Source organism: Rhineura floridana, chromosome 1 (genome assembly GCF_030035675.1).
Source record: "Rhineura floridana isolate rRhiFlo1 chromosome 1, rRhiFlo1.hap2, whole genome shotgun sequence".
Taxonomy (NCBI): domain Eukaryota; kingdom Metazoa; phylum Chordata; class Lepidosauria; order Squamata; family Rhineuridae; genus Rhineura; species Rhineura floridana.
The window spans coordinates 151,351,331-151,368,359 of record NC_084480.1 but is presented as its reverse complement, the minus strand read 5'-3'; the positions used below and the strand labels follow the sequence as shown (position 1 = coordinate 151,368,359).

At 42.3% G+C, this 17,029-nt stretch overlaps 1 protein-coding gene and 1 long non-coding RNA gene across 6 annotated transcripts in view; one reads left to right on the top strand and one right to left on the bottom strand.

Annotated features, from left to right (window-relative positions):
• Positions 1-497: 497 nt before the first annotated feature.
• The window catches only part of LOC133389774 (guanine nucleotide exchange factor C9orf72-like), a 29,244-nt gene continuing 12,712 nt past the window's right edge, over positions 498-17,029 (top strand). The window contains exons 1-7 of one of the 4 annotated variants that reach the window (XM_061637764.1): positions 498-561; positions 3,482-3,955; positions 5,594-5,653; positions 7,056-7,151; positions 8,097-8,161; positions 10,400-10,472; positions 15,574-15,690. In XM_061637764.1, coding sequence (XP_061493748.1) covers positions 3,518-3,955; positions 5,594-5,653; positions 7,056-7,151; positions 8,097-8,161; positions 10,400-10,472; positions 15,574-15,690 — 849 coding nt within the window. In that variant the 5' untranslated portion in view covers positions 498-561; positions 3,482-3,517. The other 3 variants (XM_061637765.1, XM_061637763.1, XM_061637762.1) reach the window with 3 other exon arrangements.
• Positions 6,891-17,029, bottom strand: part of LOC133389893 (uncharacterized) — a 28,808-nt gene continuing 18,669 nt past the window's right edge. The window contains exons 3-4 of one of the 2 annotated variants that reach the window (XR_009764211.1): positions 9,480-10,455; positions 6,891-7,219 (exon numbers count right to left, since the gene is read on the bottom strand). This is a non-coding gene — a long non-coding RNA (uncharacterized LOC133389893). Of the gene's footprint in view, positions 10,456-17,029 lie in introns of both variants that reach the window. The other variant, XR_009764205.1, reaches the window with a different exon arrangement.

The following is a 17,029-nucleotide window of genomic DNA, read 5'->3' as shown; positions in this document are numbered from 1 at the left end:
ATAGCTGTCATAGCTAATTGGTCCAGCTTGTTCCTTCCCTGCATATTATTAGGGCCTGAAAAGCAGGACAAACATTCCCTATTAGTTTTAATAGGCAGAGAGTCTTTCTTCGGCAACCAGCAGAAAGAGCGCCCCTGTCAAAACACCGAATAGGCGGAGTCTTAGCGTCACACTTTAGAGAGAAGGCTCTCAATGGGTTTCTAGACAGACGTCCGCCCCTCAATCAGAGCATAGTATCCTCCATGTGCGGGGCAGGAGTGCTGGACGTGCTATAGCGTATAGAAATTGAACCATTTCAACTCCTGTCAAATATCTGTCTATCATATAGCTGCACCTTTAAAAATTGTGTAGGAGGAATTTCAACAAGCTTCTCTTGTTCTCCTTTGCCACTCTATTACCGCGTGTGGAAAAATGTTAATAGCTGCAATGGGGAACCGGAAGTGAGAGACATGTAGTAGAACTGTTTCTATCTCTTTCTCCCCCTTATCAGAGTCATACGTCGACTTTTCTTCCCCCCCCATTTCCCCCCCCAAGGAGCGTGTAAGCAAATCTCACAAAACGGTAGGCAGCGCGCACGCACGGTGATACCCCTGCGGTGATGGTAGTAAACTTTTTGAAGAGCGAGGGGTTTGTTGGGGGGCGGGACTGTTTGTAGGGCTCGCGCGGCTGCCCTCGCGGGTGAGGGTGACGCGTCCGGCCTTCAGGTAGTGGCGTGACTCCGTTAACGTCTGCGGGTGAGTGATTCGGTTTAACTCCCAACAGCCCCGCTGAGTGTGTCCCTTTGGGGTTCGCCTCCGTGCAAAAACGCGAAGGAAGCAGCAGGTAGCTTTGGTGGTCCAGGGTGGGAGGGAAGCTGCTTGTTCGTTAGGACCCGCTGCAATAAAAGTCCACGAAGTCGTGCGCGGTGCCGCGCAAGCTTTGCGGGTCTCTAGAGCTGCTGCTACAGGTAGGCTAGAGGGTGTGGGTTGGGGGGAGAGGAGAAGAAAATAGTGTTTCAGAGCGTAAGGGAAAAGCCTGCCGTCTGTTAGTCTTAATATGGAGTACAGGAGGTGTTAGGTTTAATTGCGTTAGTCTCTGCCAAGCGAAACTGCTATTGCAGTTACGACCTGCTTTTATGGGCATCTGGTTGGCTACTGTGAGAACAGATTGCTGGAGTAGGTGGGGCACTGGCCTGATCCAGCAGGGCTCCTCTTGTGTTTCTGGGGTGCAAGAAAAATGGCAAGTTGTACCAAATGCTACTGGATCAGAGAAGAAAGGGCACTGCTCCCACAGAAATACTAATAATAATTTGGATTCCCGTCAATCCCAGGTAAGGCAGAGAGGACAAGTCTCCCTCTTAGCTCAGGCATGGTTTTGTACTCAGCCTTGGTCTATCGGATGCATGATGACCTGCATCAAGAGTGGGATAGGGGGAGTGCAACTCCGCTTCTTGATCTCTCAGCAGCTTTTGATACCATCGACCATGGCATACTTCTGGACCAGCTCTGTGGGATGGGTATTGGAAGCTGTGTTTGACAGTGGTTCTGTTCCTACCTGCAGGGCCGCGTCCAGAGAATTGCATTTGGGCGTTTGTGGTTTGGCCCCATGGCCCTTGTGCTGTGGTGTACCACAGGGCACCATCTCGTCCCCAGGGTTGTTCAAAATCTATATAAAGCTTTTATGAGCGGTCATTATGAGATCTGGAGCAAAGTGTCATCAATATACAGATGATACACAGCTCTATTTCTCCATAACATCTGGATCAAGAGAGGCTGTGCAGGATCTGGAGCGTTGGTTGTGCACAGTGGTGGACTAGTTGAGGGCCAGTACACAGAGTTTGAACCCTGGGAAGTTGGAAGCACTGTGGGTGAGGGATTCCTGCATCCAGGAGATTGTTCTGTATGAGATTACACTTCCTCTGAAAGAACAGGTTTGTAGCTTGGTGCTCCTAGATCTGTCTTTGTCTCTGGGGGCTCAGGTAGCCTCAGTGGCTAGGAGCACCTTTTGCCACCTATAGCTGGTATGTCAGTATGGCCGTTCTTGGACAGAGATAGCCCGGCCACAGCAAGTCATGCATTGGTAACCTCAAGACTTGATTATTGTAATGCACTCTATATGTGGCTATGCTCAGGTGCTCCAACTGATGCAAAATGCTGCAGCTACTGTCGATGGGCACAGACTACAACCAACACATAACTCCAGCACTTAAAAGCTTGCACTGGCTGTCCATATGCTACTGGGCCAAGTTCAAGGTTCTTGTATCAATTTAACAAGGCCCTTAACAACTTGGGTCCAGAAAACCTTAAGGACCACCTTAATTCCTTATATCCCTGCGTGATCACTGAGATCTTCATGGGAGTCATCACTGTTACTGGTCTCCTATACTTTTTATTTCAGCAGATATTTTGAGTAAGCTTTTCTGATTAGTTTTAACTGATTTTATCTTTTGTAACCTCATTGTACACTGCTTAGAAACCATGGTGTGAAGCAGTACATAAATGATTTAAATAAATAACAGTAATAAATAAACTTACAGTGTGTGTACATACAAAGGACGCTGTTTCAAGTCTTTCTATATGTTTTTCTATTTACAGCTGTAGACTGATCCAGTCTCATTTCCAGGAAGTAAAATCAGCTGAAATTAGTAGTCATTGGTTTCAACTTGACTCATTTAAGATCCAGATGCTATTGTTCACAATCATGTGATTGCTTGTTGTGTAGGTCAAAATCAAAGTTGGACTGTGAAATATGCTGAAAATGTGGAACTGCCGTTTCATTATGGAACTTCCTCAGCATCGCATGCCTTCCTCCTTGACTTGTTGCAACACAGAAAGCCTTGTGCAAGTTTTGCTTGTGTGAGATGACTTTAAAACCATCAACTCTGATTTCCTTCCGTTTCCACCAGTGTTTCATGCGCTTGCCAGTATTACAACATGGAAATTAATTTAAAATAACATTTGATTTTACTGTTATGCCTTTTTATTTATTGGCTGATGATATTAGAAATCGATGATTCTCATCCCACCACTGATTTCATGTTTGAAGTATGCATGGCTTGTCTCAAAGTTATACTTCTAGCAGTGCAGTCCAACACATTTACTCGTAAATCTCTTTGAGTTCAATGGGGCTTACTCCAAGCAAGTGTGCATAGGACTGCACCCTAGGGTGCATTCTTAACCTTTCTAAAAATGTTTGCTGAGATGTTTACTACACAAGAAGTTATAATGAAGACCTGTTCTTCTTAAATATCATAATCCCAACCATGTTTACTTGGAAGCAAGGCCTACTGATGCCAAAGTTCCTTAGTTACACTGACATAGAAGTAGGGTCACAGTGTAATTTAATGTTATATTCTGATTCTGGTATGTGATGATATATAAGGTAGTCTACACATCAGCTTCACTCATGCTAAAAATTGTACCTCCATTGTACATATTACTGAGAAATGTTTTCTATAAATCCTGCATGTGCTAAGATCACTGTTTTAATGTTTATACTTCAGGTTTCAGATATCGATAATGTGACAGCTGAGGTTGCCATGTCTGCTCTGTGTCTTCCTCCTTCTCCTGCCAAGGCTGAGATTGCACTGAGTGGAGAGTCACCATTACTGGCTGCTACCTTTGCATACTGGGATAATATTCTTGGCCCCAGGGTCAGACACATCTGGGCCCCCAAAACAGAGCAGCAGCTTCTCAGTGACAGAGAAATAACATTTCTTGCAAACCACACTCTGAATGGGGAAATACTTCGGAATGCAGAGAGCGGCGCAATAGATGTGAAGTTTTTTGTTTTGGCTGAGAAAGGAGTCATTATCGTGTCCTTAATTTTTGATGGGAATTGGAACGGGGACAGAAGTACATATGGACTATCAATAATACTTCCACAAAGTGAGCTCAGTTTCTACCTTCCCCTTCATAGAGTATGTGTTGACAGGCTGACACATATTATAAGAAAAGGAAGAATATGGATGCATAAGGTAGGATGCTTCTTCATTATCACCACTTTTAAGCCTGGATCGCAAGTTGTCTCCCCTTGTGACCTTTTAAGCATAATACTTGCCACCAGGTGGCAGTCTAAACAAGTAAATTCAAGCTCTTCCTTGTCTTGGCCTTGGAATCATGAACCTCTTATCCATACTAAGTGAGAATGGTTCAAATGATAATCCTTTGGTTTATGAACCAACATATGAGCAAGCCTTTTCCTTGTGCACACACACGTTGCTCCCTTCTCAGTTGGTGTGAGATCTTCTAAGCAACTATAGTTTCCCTGGGAATATTTACCAGCTTTTTTGGGGCGGGGGTTAAATCAACTTCAAACCATAGTTTATCCTGGTTTGTTCCAGTTTCCTAGTTTGGATAAAATGGGAAACTATGGTTAATTGAATACTGCCTGGTTTGTTTGTGTACTCTGCAAAGGGAGGATCAAATGGATTGTGTGCATATATCAGCTTATGTCAAGAGATAATCATCCAAGTGTAGGCAGTCTTGTATAAACTGAATTTATTTAGCCAATGTTACTGTTCTTTGTTTAAGAAGAACTATTCCCACAAACATAAGCAACCTACAGCAGCACAACAGTAATCTTAATCCTTTATAGTGTGTGTTCTTTTTACTTACAAATTACAGGCATACCCCGCTTAACGTTGCCTCGCTATAACGTACATGCTCCATACGTCCCCATACCCCGCTTAACGTTCGCGCGCTTCGCAATAACGTACATTTTATTGGCATGACACCGCTGCCATCTAGTGGTGATTGCGTGCAGTACAAGTGAAGACAATTGCTTCATTTAAAGTAGATTTTCACTCCGGTCCCATTGCGAACGTTAAAGCGGGGTATGCCTGTATGTATGCCACCTGTTCAGAAAGGTAAGCAATTGCTCAGGGCTCATTAAAAATGTATGTGGATTTGTTAACATATATAGAAGCTGAAGTTTCACACTCATTCATAATTAGTTTCAAATGGACACTGACTCTTAGTAGTTCTACTTCATTGACACTGTGACTTCTTAAAGCAGTAAATGATTGCCATCCCAGTGAGCTTCATGGCTATGTGGGGATTCGAACCCTGGTCTCCCAGGTCGTAGTCCCAACACCTTAACACTACACCATACTGGCTCTCAAAATGACAAGTTTATAAAGGCTAATTTTAAATTTTAACCCCTGTAATTTCTTGCAATAGGGTAATGTCATGTTTTGTGGTGATGTGTTGCTACTGCCTTTCATACACTTCATCCCAAGCCCATACTGAACATTTCTTATAAAAAAACCCTCTAAGGACTTCTGTATGGAACAAAAAGGCAGCATATGTGGTGGTGCTAATCCAATTTTTTCTTTCACAAGAACTCTCAATGCACTAGGTTAGGCTGAAAGAAACTGGCCAGACAGAGGTCACCCACTGCAGTTCACAGCTGAACATGGATCTCCTTTTCCACTTCACCACACAGGCTCTTCTGTTAGTGTGTTTAGAATTGAATGTGAATCTGTTCTCTGTAAAGTAACTTTGGTTTAATTAGGATGTGGAGCTGATGTCTTTTTATGAACATTGGCTGTATGTGCACATGTACTAGAACCTTTCTTTTAAAAATTCTGAGATTGTACTGATTTCTTGCCTAGGAAAGGCAAGAACACTTTCAGAAGGCTGTCCTGGAACGCACAGAGAGAATGGAAGACCAGGTAAGAATGATGCATGCAGGAAAACAGTACATTTCAAGATAAGCACTTCAAGTCCCATTGATTTAACTGGAAAGACTGAGAATATGTTTGCTCCTTTCCCATTGGATCATAGCCTGTAGAAGTTGCTACTGTGGATTCCTGGAAATACTTGTATAAGAAAATAATTTCCATGAAGACATGCTAGAAACTCTGAGCAAACTGAAAAAATATTTGCCAACTGCACCCCATTGTAACCAACGTAGAAATCTGAGTAGTATTTTATTCTCACTATACAGAGACTTATCTAAATGAATGATAAGTATTTTTAAAGGTGGTGGTTTCCTCAGTTTGACTATACTACCAACATCTTGTAAAAATGGAAGATCTTTAGTCTGTCAGACAAAAGAACTGACAATGCAAATATTTTGAGCTATATCTGGCTGGGAGATGGTTTGCTGTAGATCAGGGGTGGGGAACCCCAGGCCTGGGGGCCATATGTGGCCCTCCAGGAATCTCTTTCTGGCTCTCCGGTCTCTCTCTGGGCCACACTCCTCACCAGCCCTGCTTCACACACCCCTCAAATGTTTTTGCTTGCCTGGAATGTGTCTTTGAGCTTCAATAATGCTTTTTGCTTGCCTGTATGGAGGACAGAGAAGTGTGTGTGTAGGAACTAGGCTACTGTACAAAGGTCAAATTTATATTTGCCTATTTTTGTCTCTGGCCCCACCCACCACTGGAATGTAGCCCCTGGAAGGCTGCCCAGAAGCGAATGCATCTCTCAGGCTGAAAAAAGTTCCCCACCCCCATGGTAGATGACACAAGGCAAATGGTAATTGACAAGGAGTGAGACCATCAGTCTTTTCTTTTGATAAATTGTTAACTGGAGCAATACATGAACTTATTCACTGCATATAATCTTTTCTCTGACAATGCAAACATTTTGAGCTATATCTGGCAGTTTTATTTTATTGAATAGTCTAACATAAAAGCTTATAAACTCAGTTTTAAAATTATATTATTGGTTGATATGCTTATTATTCTTTTATGTGGGAAAATAAAAGGTTGCACCCCACTGAGTTATATTCAGAGCAGACCCATTCAAATCCATGGAGGAACTTAAGTTAATTGCTTTCAATGGGTCTACTCTGAGTGTATCTCAGTTGGAGGCAACCCAAAAGGTTGTTTCCAAATGTCTATGGGTAAGCAGAATTGCTTCCATTTGGGTAACAGAACTTCATTTTCTTCTCTCCTCCCCTCTTCAGCCTCCCCACCCCTGCCTGCACACTTAAAATCTGCTTTGGAGGATTGAGGGATCCTTATTACTCTGTTCTTTCCAAAAACAGTTCACCCTTTTGATGTTCTGTTCTAAGTGCATGCTGTTCATAAATATTAATAAATAATTAAAACATGATTTATTGCACAGGGCCAGAGCATCATTCCATTGCTGACAGGGGAAGTTGTTCCTGTAATGGAACTCCTTTCATCTATGAAATCACACAGTGTTCCAGAAGAAATAGATGTAAGTCTTTATGTTAGTTTGCATCATGAAAGGAAGCATCTCTTCTATTCTTTTCCTTTTTGAAGTGTCTTTAATAAAATAAATTACACATTGTTAATCAGTAGATTTCTAGGTGGGTTTTTTTGCCTGTACATAGGTAAATCCAGGGTACATCTCATAATAATCACAGCATTTTTTATACTACATTTTTTGTGGTCTGATCTGTGTGTAGTCTTTTAAAATGCAAAGATTTATCAAAAGTGTGATTCATTATAAACAGGAAAAAAATTAAATCTAGAAAAAGTTCAACAGTAGGGTCTTTTTAGATACTAAGGCATCTTCTGTTGGATGGTTAATGTATCAGCACCACAAATATAGTAATACAGATGTGGGTGTGGAGCTTGTATGGATGGGTAATATACTTTTAGGTTAATTAAGTTTTCTTTTCTGCACTTTTTATTTGGTTCCAGTGCAGATTGGAAACAGCAGGTAGTAAAACAGTGTGTAGAATCTCCCATTCTAATTCACCTACCCACCTTATTTAGAATAAAGGGTTCTGTGTATGCTTAATGTTACCCAGGGTGTTAGCTCACAAGTTAGGGTTTGAAACCAGGGTTTGAAGTTGTCTTCAAAAGCTGGTTAATAGTTAACCCTGATTGGCAATAACCATAGCTGAAGGAGGGAGGAAATATACAAGAGAGAGGAGGCAAAACAGTGAACATATAATTCCATGGTCGCTTGCTTGTTTGAATTGTGAAAGAGCACTGGGGCTTGTTCTGTTCACATAGCCTCCTGGAAGATGATGGTAAAAGAATTCTGACTTTGTATATTTCCTTATTTTGTATGAATCTCAGTAATTTTGCATTAAAGTATGTTTAGGGTTGGTTTGTGGACTATTTGTCATTTCTAATGTGTTCATGTGGTATACTACTAATCTTCCTCCCCTTGTTTTTATTCACATTCCAGATAAGTGAAACCGTGCTTAGTGATTATGACATTGGAGACAGCTATCATGAAGGTTTCCTCCTTAAGTACGATCAATAGCTTTTGAGAAAATACTTTTAAAGTAGAGGTTTTTGGCAGAGCTTGGAAAAGTTACTTTTTTGAACTACAACTCCCATCAGCCCAATCCAGTGGCCATGCTGGCTGGGGCTGATGGGAACTGTAGTTTAAAAAAAGTAACATTTCCAAGCTCTGGTTTTTGAGAGAAATGAAGTGATAGGTGACTGGTTGTGGTTGTGGGGCATATTTATTGATAGGATTTTGTGACATATGTAAATTTATTTTAAATTGTTTAAAGTAAAACTGAATTTATATGAAAACTAGTGTGATTTTTTTATGGGAACCTATTTGTGCAATAGTATATTGACAATTGTTCATCTTGGCAGTTGCATTGGTTAGAAAAATATTAAAGCTTTTAACAGTGGAAGCATGGAAACAGCATAAGTTTAAGGGAATGTAGAAAATGCCAAGGCAGTTTAGAAATGGATTATGTCACTGAATTGAAGCGAGCTGGGGGGGGGTTGCTTCTCCATTCCATCATGTGCATCTGTTTTCTAGGTAAAAAAATTACTTTCCTGACACTGAAAGCTAGAATCTGACTAACTTAACTTCTGTTATCAGTGGCACTGTAGGTATGGCATTGTTACTGCTAGTCCTCCTTTGGTTTTAAAAAAATGAGGTGCCAGTACTTATAACTTGATAAAAGTGCCATGGGCGCCAGCACAAAATGGCTGCCATGGGTGAGGTGACCGTACTGTGTACCGATGAGTACCATCACACACACATACACAAAAAGCCCTGGTAACTACTAGAAAGATGAGTACTTCACTCTCGTACTACCACATTCCATTTGACACTAACAGAGTTAATGATAGGCCTACCAAAGGAAAAGGCAGTGTACCTGAACAGTATGGGACTGATTGTATTTCAGTCCATGGAGCCCTATGGGCCAGAGTCTATTAACAGAACTTGGGTTAAGTCTCATGCATTTCCTGGAACTAGTGAGATCCTTCTGCTTACACTCCTCCTCCCAAATATTACACATTTTAAAAATAAGGAGCTTTTTCACTACTGCCAACAAGTGGAAAGTTCAGACTACATACCATAACCAAATGTAACATAACTTCTAGAAATGCAAACAGTTAATTCTGTACAGCTAGAGAATTATTTAGTTTCTTTACCATTATGAACTCAAATTATGCCATAAACACAAAGTGAAGGTTATCAGATAATTATTTAGCAGTCTACATTGCTAACTTTGGAACTCTGCGGCAATGATTACTGTAGGGTAAAGCAAGATACTCGCATATGAATGCAATGGCAAAATACCTCTCTTCAGATACTTACAATTTTATATCAGCTTATGTTGAGCCTCCACTCCCCCACGAGGGCCAGGGAGGGGGAAGACATGGGTTTCAGGTTTCCCAGCTGTCAGAAGGTGTGGAAGACCCAGGAGTTGTTGAGTCTCAGCAAGACCTTGGGAGGGGGAGTGAGGTTGAGTCCGGGCCAGTTCCCACAGATGGCGTGGTCTCTGAAGAGGAGAGTGCGCCTCCCCGAGACAGGTCAGATGAGCCGTTGGAAGATGTTTTGGAGCGCGTGTTGATTCCCCCTTTACCAAGCAGCTCTTGGGATGCTTCAAGCACGTCACCGCCCCATGACCTCGAGCCGGTTGCTAAGGAGACGGTTCTTTCGGCTCTTTTGGAAGCGCCCCTCTGTCACCCCGCTCTCGACGCCGTGAGAAGCAGACGGGACAGAGGCAGGACTTGTGAAGGAGTCAGAGATTACGATCTGAAACTTTCCCTGCTTAAGACTGCAGCTGTTTGGCTTGAGCTGCTGAGTCAACTTTCTTCACACGTTGCAGAGCATGTCTAGAGTGCAGTTAGGGAATTTGAGTGAGCTAGCTTAGAGGTTTCTATGAAGCACACTGCCTTTGATGTATCCATTACTTTAATAAAACAAGATTTAATTGCACCTGCGTCTCAGCCTTGTGAATCCCGCTCTGAACAGGACAGCTTACATGTTTGTGTATAATTTAATTTGTTTGTGGCTTTTTGTCTGAAGTCACAGCTGACTTTGTAGTAATTTAATTTCAAGTGGTTGAGATAGCCATATAGTTCTCATTCGTGGCATTTGATTTTAGTACAGACTACTTGCCACATTTGTAAATGTTAATATCAGTAGAAAAAAAGCTTTTTGTAAATCCTTTTTAGTTTCAGCATGTAAAACTCTTCTGAAATATTTAATTTACCACTGTGTTTAATTTGCAGAGCCATCAGTTCACACCTGCAGACCTGTGGTTGCTCAGTAGTTGTAGGAAGCAGAGCTGAAAAAGTTAATAAAGTAAGCATTTTCTATGTTATAAACATAAGAACATAAGAAGAGCCTGCTGGATCAGGCCAGTGGCCCATCTAGTCCAGCATCCTGTTCTCACAGTGGCCAACCAGGTGCCTGGGGGAAGCCCGCAAGCAGGACCCGAGTGCAAGAACACTCTCCCCTCCTGAGGCTTCCAGCAACTGGTTTTCAGAAGCATGCTGCCTCTGACTAGGGTGGCAGAGCACAGCCATCACAGCTAGTAGCCATTGATAGCCCTGTCCTCCATGAATTTGTCTAATCTTCTTTTAAAGCCATCCAAGCTGGTGGCCATTACTGCATCTTGTGGGAGCAAATTCCATAGTTTAACTATGCGCTGAGTAAAGAAGGACTTCCTTTTGTCTGTCCTGAATCTTCCAACATTCAGCTTCTTTGAATGTCCACGAGTTCTAGTATTATGAGAAAGAACTTTTCTCTATCCACTTTCTCAATGCCATGCATAATTTTATACACTTCTATCATGTCTCCTCTGACCCGCCTTTTCTCTAAACTAAAAAGCCCCAAATGCTGCAACCTTTCCTCGTAAGGGAGTCGCTCCATCCCCTTGATCATTCTGGTTGCCCTCTTCTGAACCTTTTCCAACTCTATAATATCCTTTTTGAGATGAGGCGACCAGAACTGTACACAGTATTCCAAATGCGGCCGCACCATACCTTTCCTAATTATCGCTAGCATGGAATTTGCCTTTTTCACAGCTGCCGCACACTGGATCGACATTTTCATCGTGCTGTCCACTACAACCCCGAGGTCTCTCTCCTGGTCGGTCACCGCCAGTTCAGACCCCATGAGCGTATATGTGAAATTAAGATTTTTTGCTCCAATATGCATAATTTTACACTTGTTTATATTGAATTGCATTTGCCATTTTTCTGCCCATTCGCTCAGTTTGGAGAGGTCTTTTTGGAGCTCTTCGCAATCCCTTTTTGTTTTAACAACCCTGAACAATTTAGTGTCATCAGCAAACTTGGCCACTTCACTGCTCACTCCTAATTCTAGGTCATTAATGAACAAGTTGAAAAGTACAGGTCCCAATACCGATCCTTGAGGGACTCCACTTTCTACAGCCCTCCATTGGGAGAACTGTCCGTTTATTCCTACTCTCTGCTTTCTGCTTCTTAACCAATTCCTGATCCACAAGAGGACCTCTCCTCTTATTCCATGACTGCTAAGCTTCCTCAGAAGCCTTTGGTGAGGTACCTTGTCAAACGCTTTTTGAAAGTCTAAGTACACTATGTCCACTGGATCACCTCTATCTATATGCTTGTTGACACTCTCAAAGAATTCTAATAGGTTACTGAGACAGGACTTTCCCTTGCAGAAGCCATGCTGGCTCTGCTTCAGCAAGGCTTGTTCTTCTATGTGCTTAGTTAATCTAGCTTTAATAATACTTTCTACCAGTTTTCCAGGGACAGAAATTAAGCTAACTGGCCTGCAATTTCCGGGATCCCCTCTGGGTCCCTTTTTGAAGATTGGCGTTACATTTGCCACTTTCCAGTCCTCAGGCACAGAGGAGGACCCAAGGGACAAGTTACATATTTTAGTTAGCAGATCAGCAATTTCACCTTTGAGTTCTTTGAGAACTCTTGGGTGTATGCCATCCGGGCCCGGTGATTTGTCAGTTTTTATATTGTCCATTAAGCTTAGAACTTCCTCTCTCGTTACCACTATTTGTCTCAGTTCCTCAGAATCCCTTCCTGCAAATGTTAGTTCAGGTTCAGGGATCTGCCCTATATCTTCCACTGTGAAGACAAATGCAAAGAATTCATTTAGCTTCTCTGCAATCTCCTTATCGTTCTTTAGTACACCTTTGACTCCCTTATCATCCAAGGGTCCAATCGCCTCCCTAGCTGGTCTCCTGCTTTGAATGTATTTATAGAATTTTTTGTTGTTGGTTTTTATGTTCTTAGCAATGTGCTCCTCAAATTCTTTTTTAGCATCCCTTATTGTCTTCTTGCATTTCTTTTGCCAGAGTTTGTGTTCTTTTTTATTTTCTTCATTTGGACAAGACTTCCATTTTTTGAAGGAAGACTTTTTGCCTCTAAGAGCTTCCTTGACTTTGCTCGTTAACCATGCTGGCATCTTCTTGGCCCTGGCGGTACCTTTTCTGATCTGCGGTATGCACTCCAGTTGAGCTTCTAATATAGTGTTTTTAAACAACTTCCAAGCATTTTCGAGTGATGTGACCCTCTGGACTTTGTTTTTCAGCTTTCTTTTTACCAATCCCCTCATTTTTGTGAAGTTTCCTCTTTTGAAGTCAAATGTGACCGTGTTGGATTTTCTTGGCAATTGGCCAGTTACATGTATGTTTAATTTAATAGCACTGTGGTCACTTCTCCCAATCGGTTCAACAACACTTACATCTCGCACCAGGTCCCGGTCCCCACTGAGGATTAAGTCCAGGGTTGCCATCCCTCTGGTTGGTTCCATGACCAACTGGTCTAGGGAATAGTCATTTAGAATATCTAGAAACTTTGCTTCTTTGTCATGACTGGAACACATATGCAGCCAGTCTATGTCTGGGTAGTTGAAGTCACCCATTACTACCACATTTCCTAGTTTGGATGCTTCCTCAATTTCATATCTCATCTCAAGGTCTCCCTGAGCATTTTGATCAGGGGGACGATAGATCGTTCCCAGTATTAAGTCCCTCCTGGGGCATGGTATCACCACCCACAACGATTCTGTGGAGGAGTCTGCCTCTTTTGGGGTTTCGAGCTTGCTGGATTCAATGCCTTCTTTCACGTATAGAGCGACTCCGACACCAATACGTCCTTCCCTGTCCTTCCGATATAGTTTATATCCAGGGATAACCGTATCCCACTGGTTTTCTCCATTCCACCAGGTCTCCGTTATGCTCACTATATCAATGCTCTCCTCTAAGACAAAGCACTCCAGTTCTCCCATCTTGGTTCGCAGGCTCCTAGCATTAGCGTACAGGCACTTGTAAGCAGTGTCTCTCTTCAAGTGTCTTTGGCACTTGTGGTTAGGCCTGTGGTAATTTTGCTCTTCTGAATTTATATCCTGTGCCCCTGCTCTCACAATGCCTATTTCTAGGCCTACCCCTTTTAAAATTTCATCATTTCTTTGGTTTTTATCCCAGGGGGGAGGTTTATTCCGAACCGGACCTTTCTCAGCTCCTGTCGGGTTTCCCCCCTCAGTCAGTTTAAAAGCTGCTCTGCCACCTTTTTAATTTTAAGTGCCAGCAGTCTGGTTCCATTCTGGTTCAAGTGGAGCCCGTCCCTTTTGTACAGGCCCGGCTAGTCCCAAAATGTTCCCCAGTGCCTAACAAATCCAAACCCTTCCACCCGACACCATCGTCTCATCCACGCATTGAGACTGCAAAGCTGGTCCTGTCTGGCTGGTCCTGCGCGTGGAACCGGTAGCATTTCAGAGAAAGCCACCTTGGAGGTCCTGGCTTTCAGCATCCTACCTAGCAACCTAAATTTTGCTTCCAGGACCTCACGGCTGCATTTCCCCATGTTGTTGGTGCCAACGTGCACCACGACCACTGACTCCTTCCCAGCACTGTCTACCAAACTATCTAAACGACGGGCGATATCCGCAACCTTCGCACCAGGCAGGCAAAACACCTTGCGGTCTACACGCCCATCACACACCCCACTGTCTATGTTCCTAATGATCGCATCACCCACTACAAGGATCCCTCCACCCCCTGGAGATATATCCTCGGCACGAGAGGATAGCTGCTCATCCCCCAAGGAATGGGTCCCTTCTAAGGGATCGTTTCCCTCTTCCTCAGCTGGATGCTCTCCTTCCCCGAGACCATCGTTGTCCATGATAGTAGGAGAGCTATCATCGTTGGAGTGGGACACAGCTATAACGTCCCTGAAGGCCTCCTCCACACACCTCTCTGCCTTTCTCAGCTTTTCCAGGTCCGCCACCTTGGCCTCAAGGAAATGAAGTCGTTCCCGCAGAGCCAGGAGCTCATTGCACCGAGAGCACACCCACGACTTCTGTCCAACAGGCAGATAGTCGTACATGCTGCAGGCGGTGCAAAACACTGGAAAGCCCCCACACCCCTGCTGGCTTCTTACCTGCATAGTTTTGTTTAAGGTTTATTACGTCAATGGGTTGGAGACTGCGGTTTAGTTGAGGTCAGGGAACAGACGGGCAGAGTAGGGGGCCCTGGCCTCCTCGCCCTGCTGCCGAACTCGCTCTGCTGCTTAACTCGCCTTGATGCTTTGTCAGCTGGGGCCTTGACGCTTCGTCAGCTGGGGCTCCCTCTAGCTCGTGGATTAGCTGGGGCTCCCTCTAGCTCGTAGTTTGTCCTTTTCAGTCCATTGAAGCCCACTGTTCTGTGTACTCACAATCGTTCTCTGGTTCTTCTTTCACTTCACTTAACTTGAGGTTACCAGGTTCTAAATTATTGATTTGATATTTTCTATTGCATGTAAATGTATGAAATGATGTGGTTAAGTGGGGCAGCATTCCTGCCCCCCCCAACAGTTGTAAATTTCATTAGTGTGATATTGGAGGTAAATGATCGTTTGTGCTTAGTCCAATCTTTGCATTCACTTTTTGATGTTGCTCCTAATAAAATTATGAAAGGAACTGGGAGCAGAGAAAACAATAACAACCTCCCCCCCCCATTCAAATACAAACTAGAGTTTCCTGTTTGTTCGGACAAAATGGGAAACTCTGATTGCAAACCATCAATGGAATTTTCTTGATATTTTTCTGCCTTCATGCCTATATAAGGGGAAGGGGAGGTGGGAGCACTTGAGCCCAAGGCCCATTGTGGGGCTTCCAGAACGTTTGCTATTATTGCAATGTTTATACTGGAGTAAATTCAGCCTCTGTTGTTGTTTTTAAAGATACTTTAAAAAAAGTCTCCAGATGGCACTACTTGGAGGGGAAAAAATTAGTCTAGCAACAAAATATGAAGTTTGTATGCGGAGAAAATAAGGTTTTCCCAAAATAACTGTATAACAGGGGAAGTCATTAGGGTGCCTGTAATAGAAAAGTAAAAACTGCCCAGTTACTATGCAATATACCAACTGTCTGTTGCTAAATTCCCTAACTATAGTATAACAATATTTGTGTATTGCAGATAGTACGGACATTGTGCCTCTTTCTTTCTTCAGCAGAGCGTAAGTGTTCTAGGCTGTGTAGAAATGAAACCTCCTTTAATTATGAGTCGGGGCTTTTTGTGCAAGGATTGCTTAAGGTGAGGTCTTTGATTTCCTTAACCACATTTTGTCAAAAGCCAGTAATTTGAGTCATTCATTTCTAATCAAAAGCAGTATTGTTGTGCTTAGAATAATCAATTATCCCCCCTAGCTTCATTATTATGTCCCGTTTCTCCTGAGATGTCTTGGGGCTATAAGATTTTCCAGAAGATTTCTTCAAGTCTGCATTTTTCTTTTAAAATTAAAATACAGGTTTCTATTTGGATATTTTGCTAGGCAGTTCACTTAGCAGAATTTTTCTCTTAGATGCCGGAAGGAGTTTACCCAGCATGAGAAAGGGAGCATAGTTTAAAGTGCTATTTTGAACTGACATTTAACTACTGATTTCTTGGGGAAATACATTGAGCAGGGGGTTGGGCTTGATGGCCTTACAGGCCCCTTCCAACTCTGCTATTCTATGATACGGTGTACTTTCATATTTGATCTTCTCTTGCTATGAAGAAGAAAGTTAAATCTGCATCTTTCCTTCTCACCCTAGGAACACTTAATGAAACATAGTGGAAAGTTTATTCCTTAAATAAATAAAACCTATTCTGAAAAGTATATTGGCAATTAACATTATTTCTATTATTTTAGAAATATTTAATGTAAAAATTAATCTGATGTTGCCAAGAAAAAAATAAATTTTGGCAGTCTTAAATTGAACAAGTAACTACTTAGAAGCAGTCTTTGCCAAGGATCTTAAGAGTAGAAAGAAGAAACCAGATAATATGTTGAACAAAACTGCAAACTACAGCATATTTCCCTCTGACATATATATGTAAGGGCTAGTTGTGACTTTGTCAGAAGGAAGTGTATAAACTAGTTGGAAAGGGATGGAGAAGCAACATACCATTCTGTTCAGATGCACACAAAATTAGGAGATTGAGAGAAGTTACAGTGTTCTTGCTTCTGAAATAAGGTTTGTCTCTCCATTTGAAAACCATGGTCTCATTTTTTTTTTAATTTTTGTACTCAGAGAAATGTTCCAGTGATTTCAGTGGAACTTCCTCCTGCGTTTTCTAAAAGGGCACTTGCTATCCACAATCTAGAGTCCTTTGTGTATTCATGGGTCTTCTGTGCATGCTTACTCATAAGCAAGTCCAAATGTAAGGCTATGTTCTGCATGGAGAACATTCAAGGTCTTACAGTTCAATCCTTATCAAATTTACTTATAAATCAGTTCCATTAAGTTAAATGAATCTAACTTTCACATTAAGTCAAAGCTGCAAATCTAAACTAAAACTATTAAGGATCAAGTCCTATTGAACTTGGTGTTTACATGGTGAGGAATGCTGTAAGACCCTGAATGCTCTCCATATAGAACACAAACTCAAT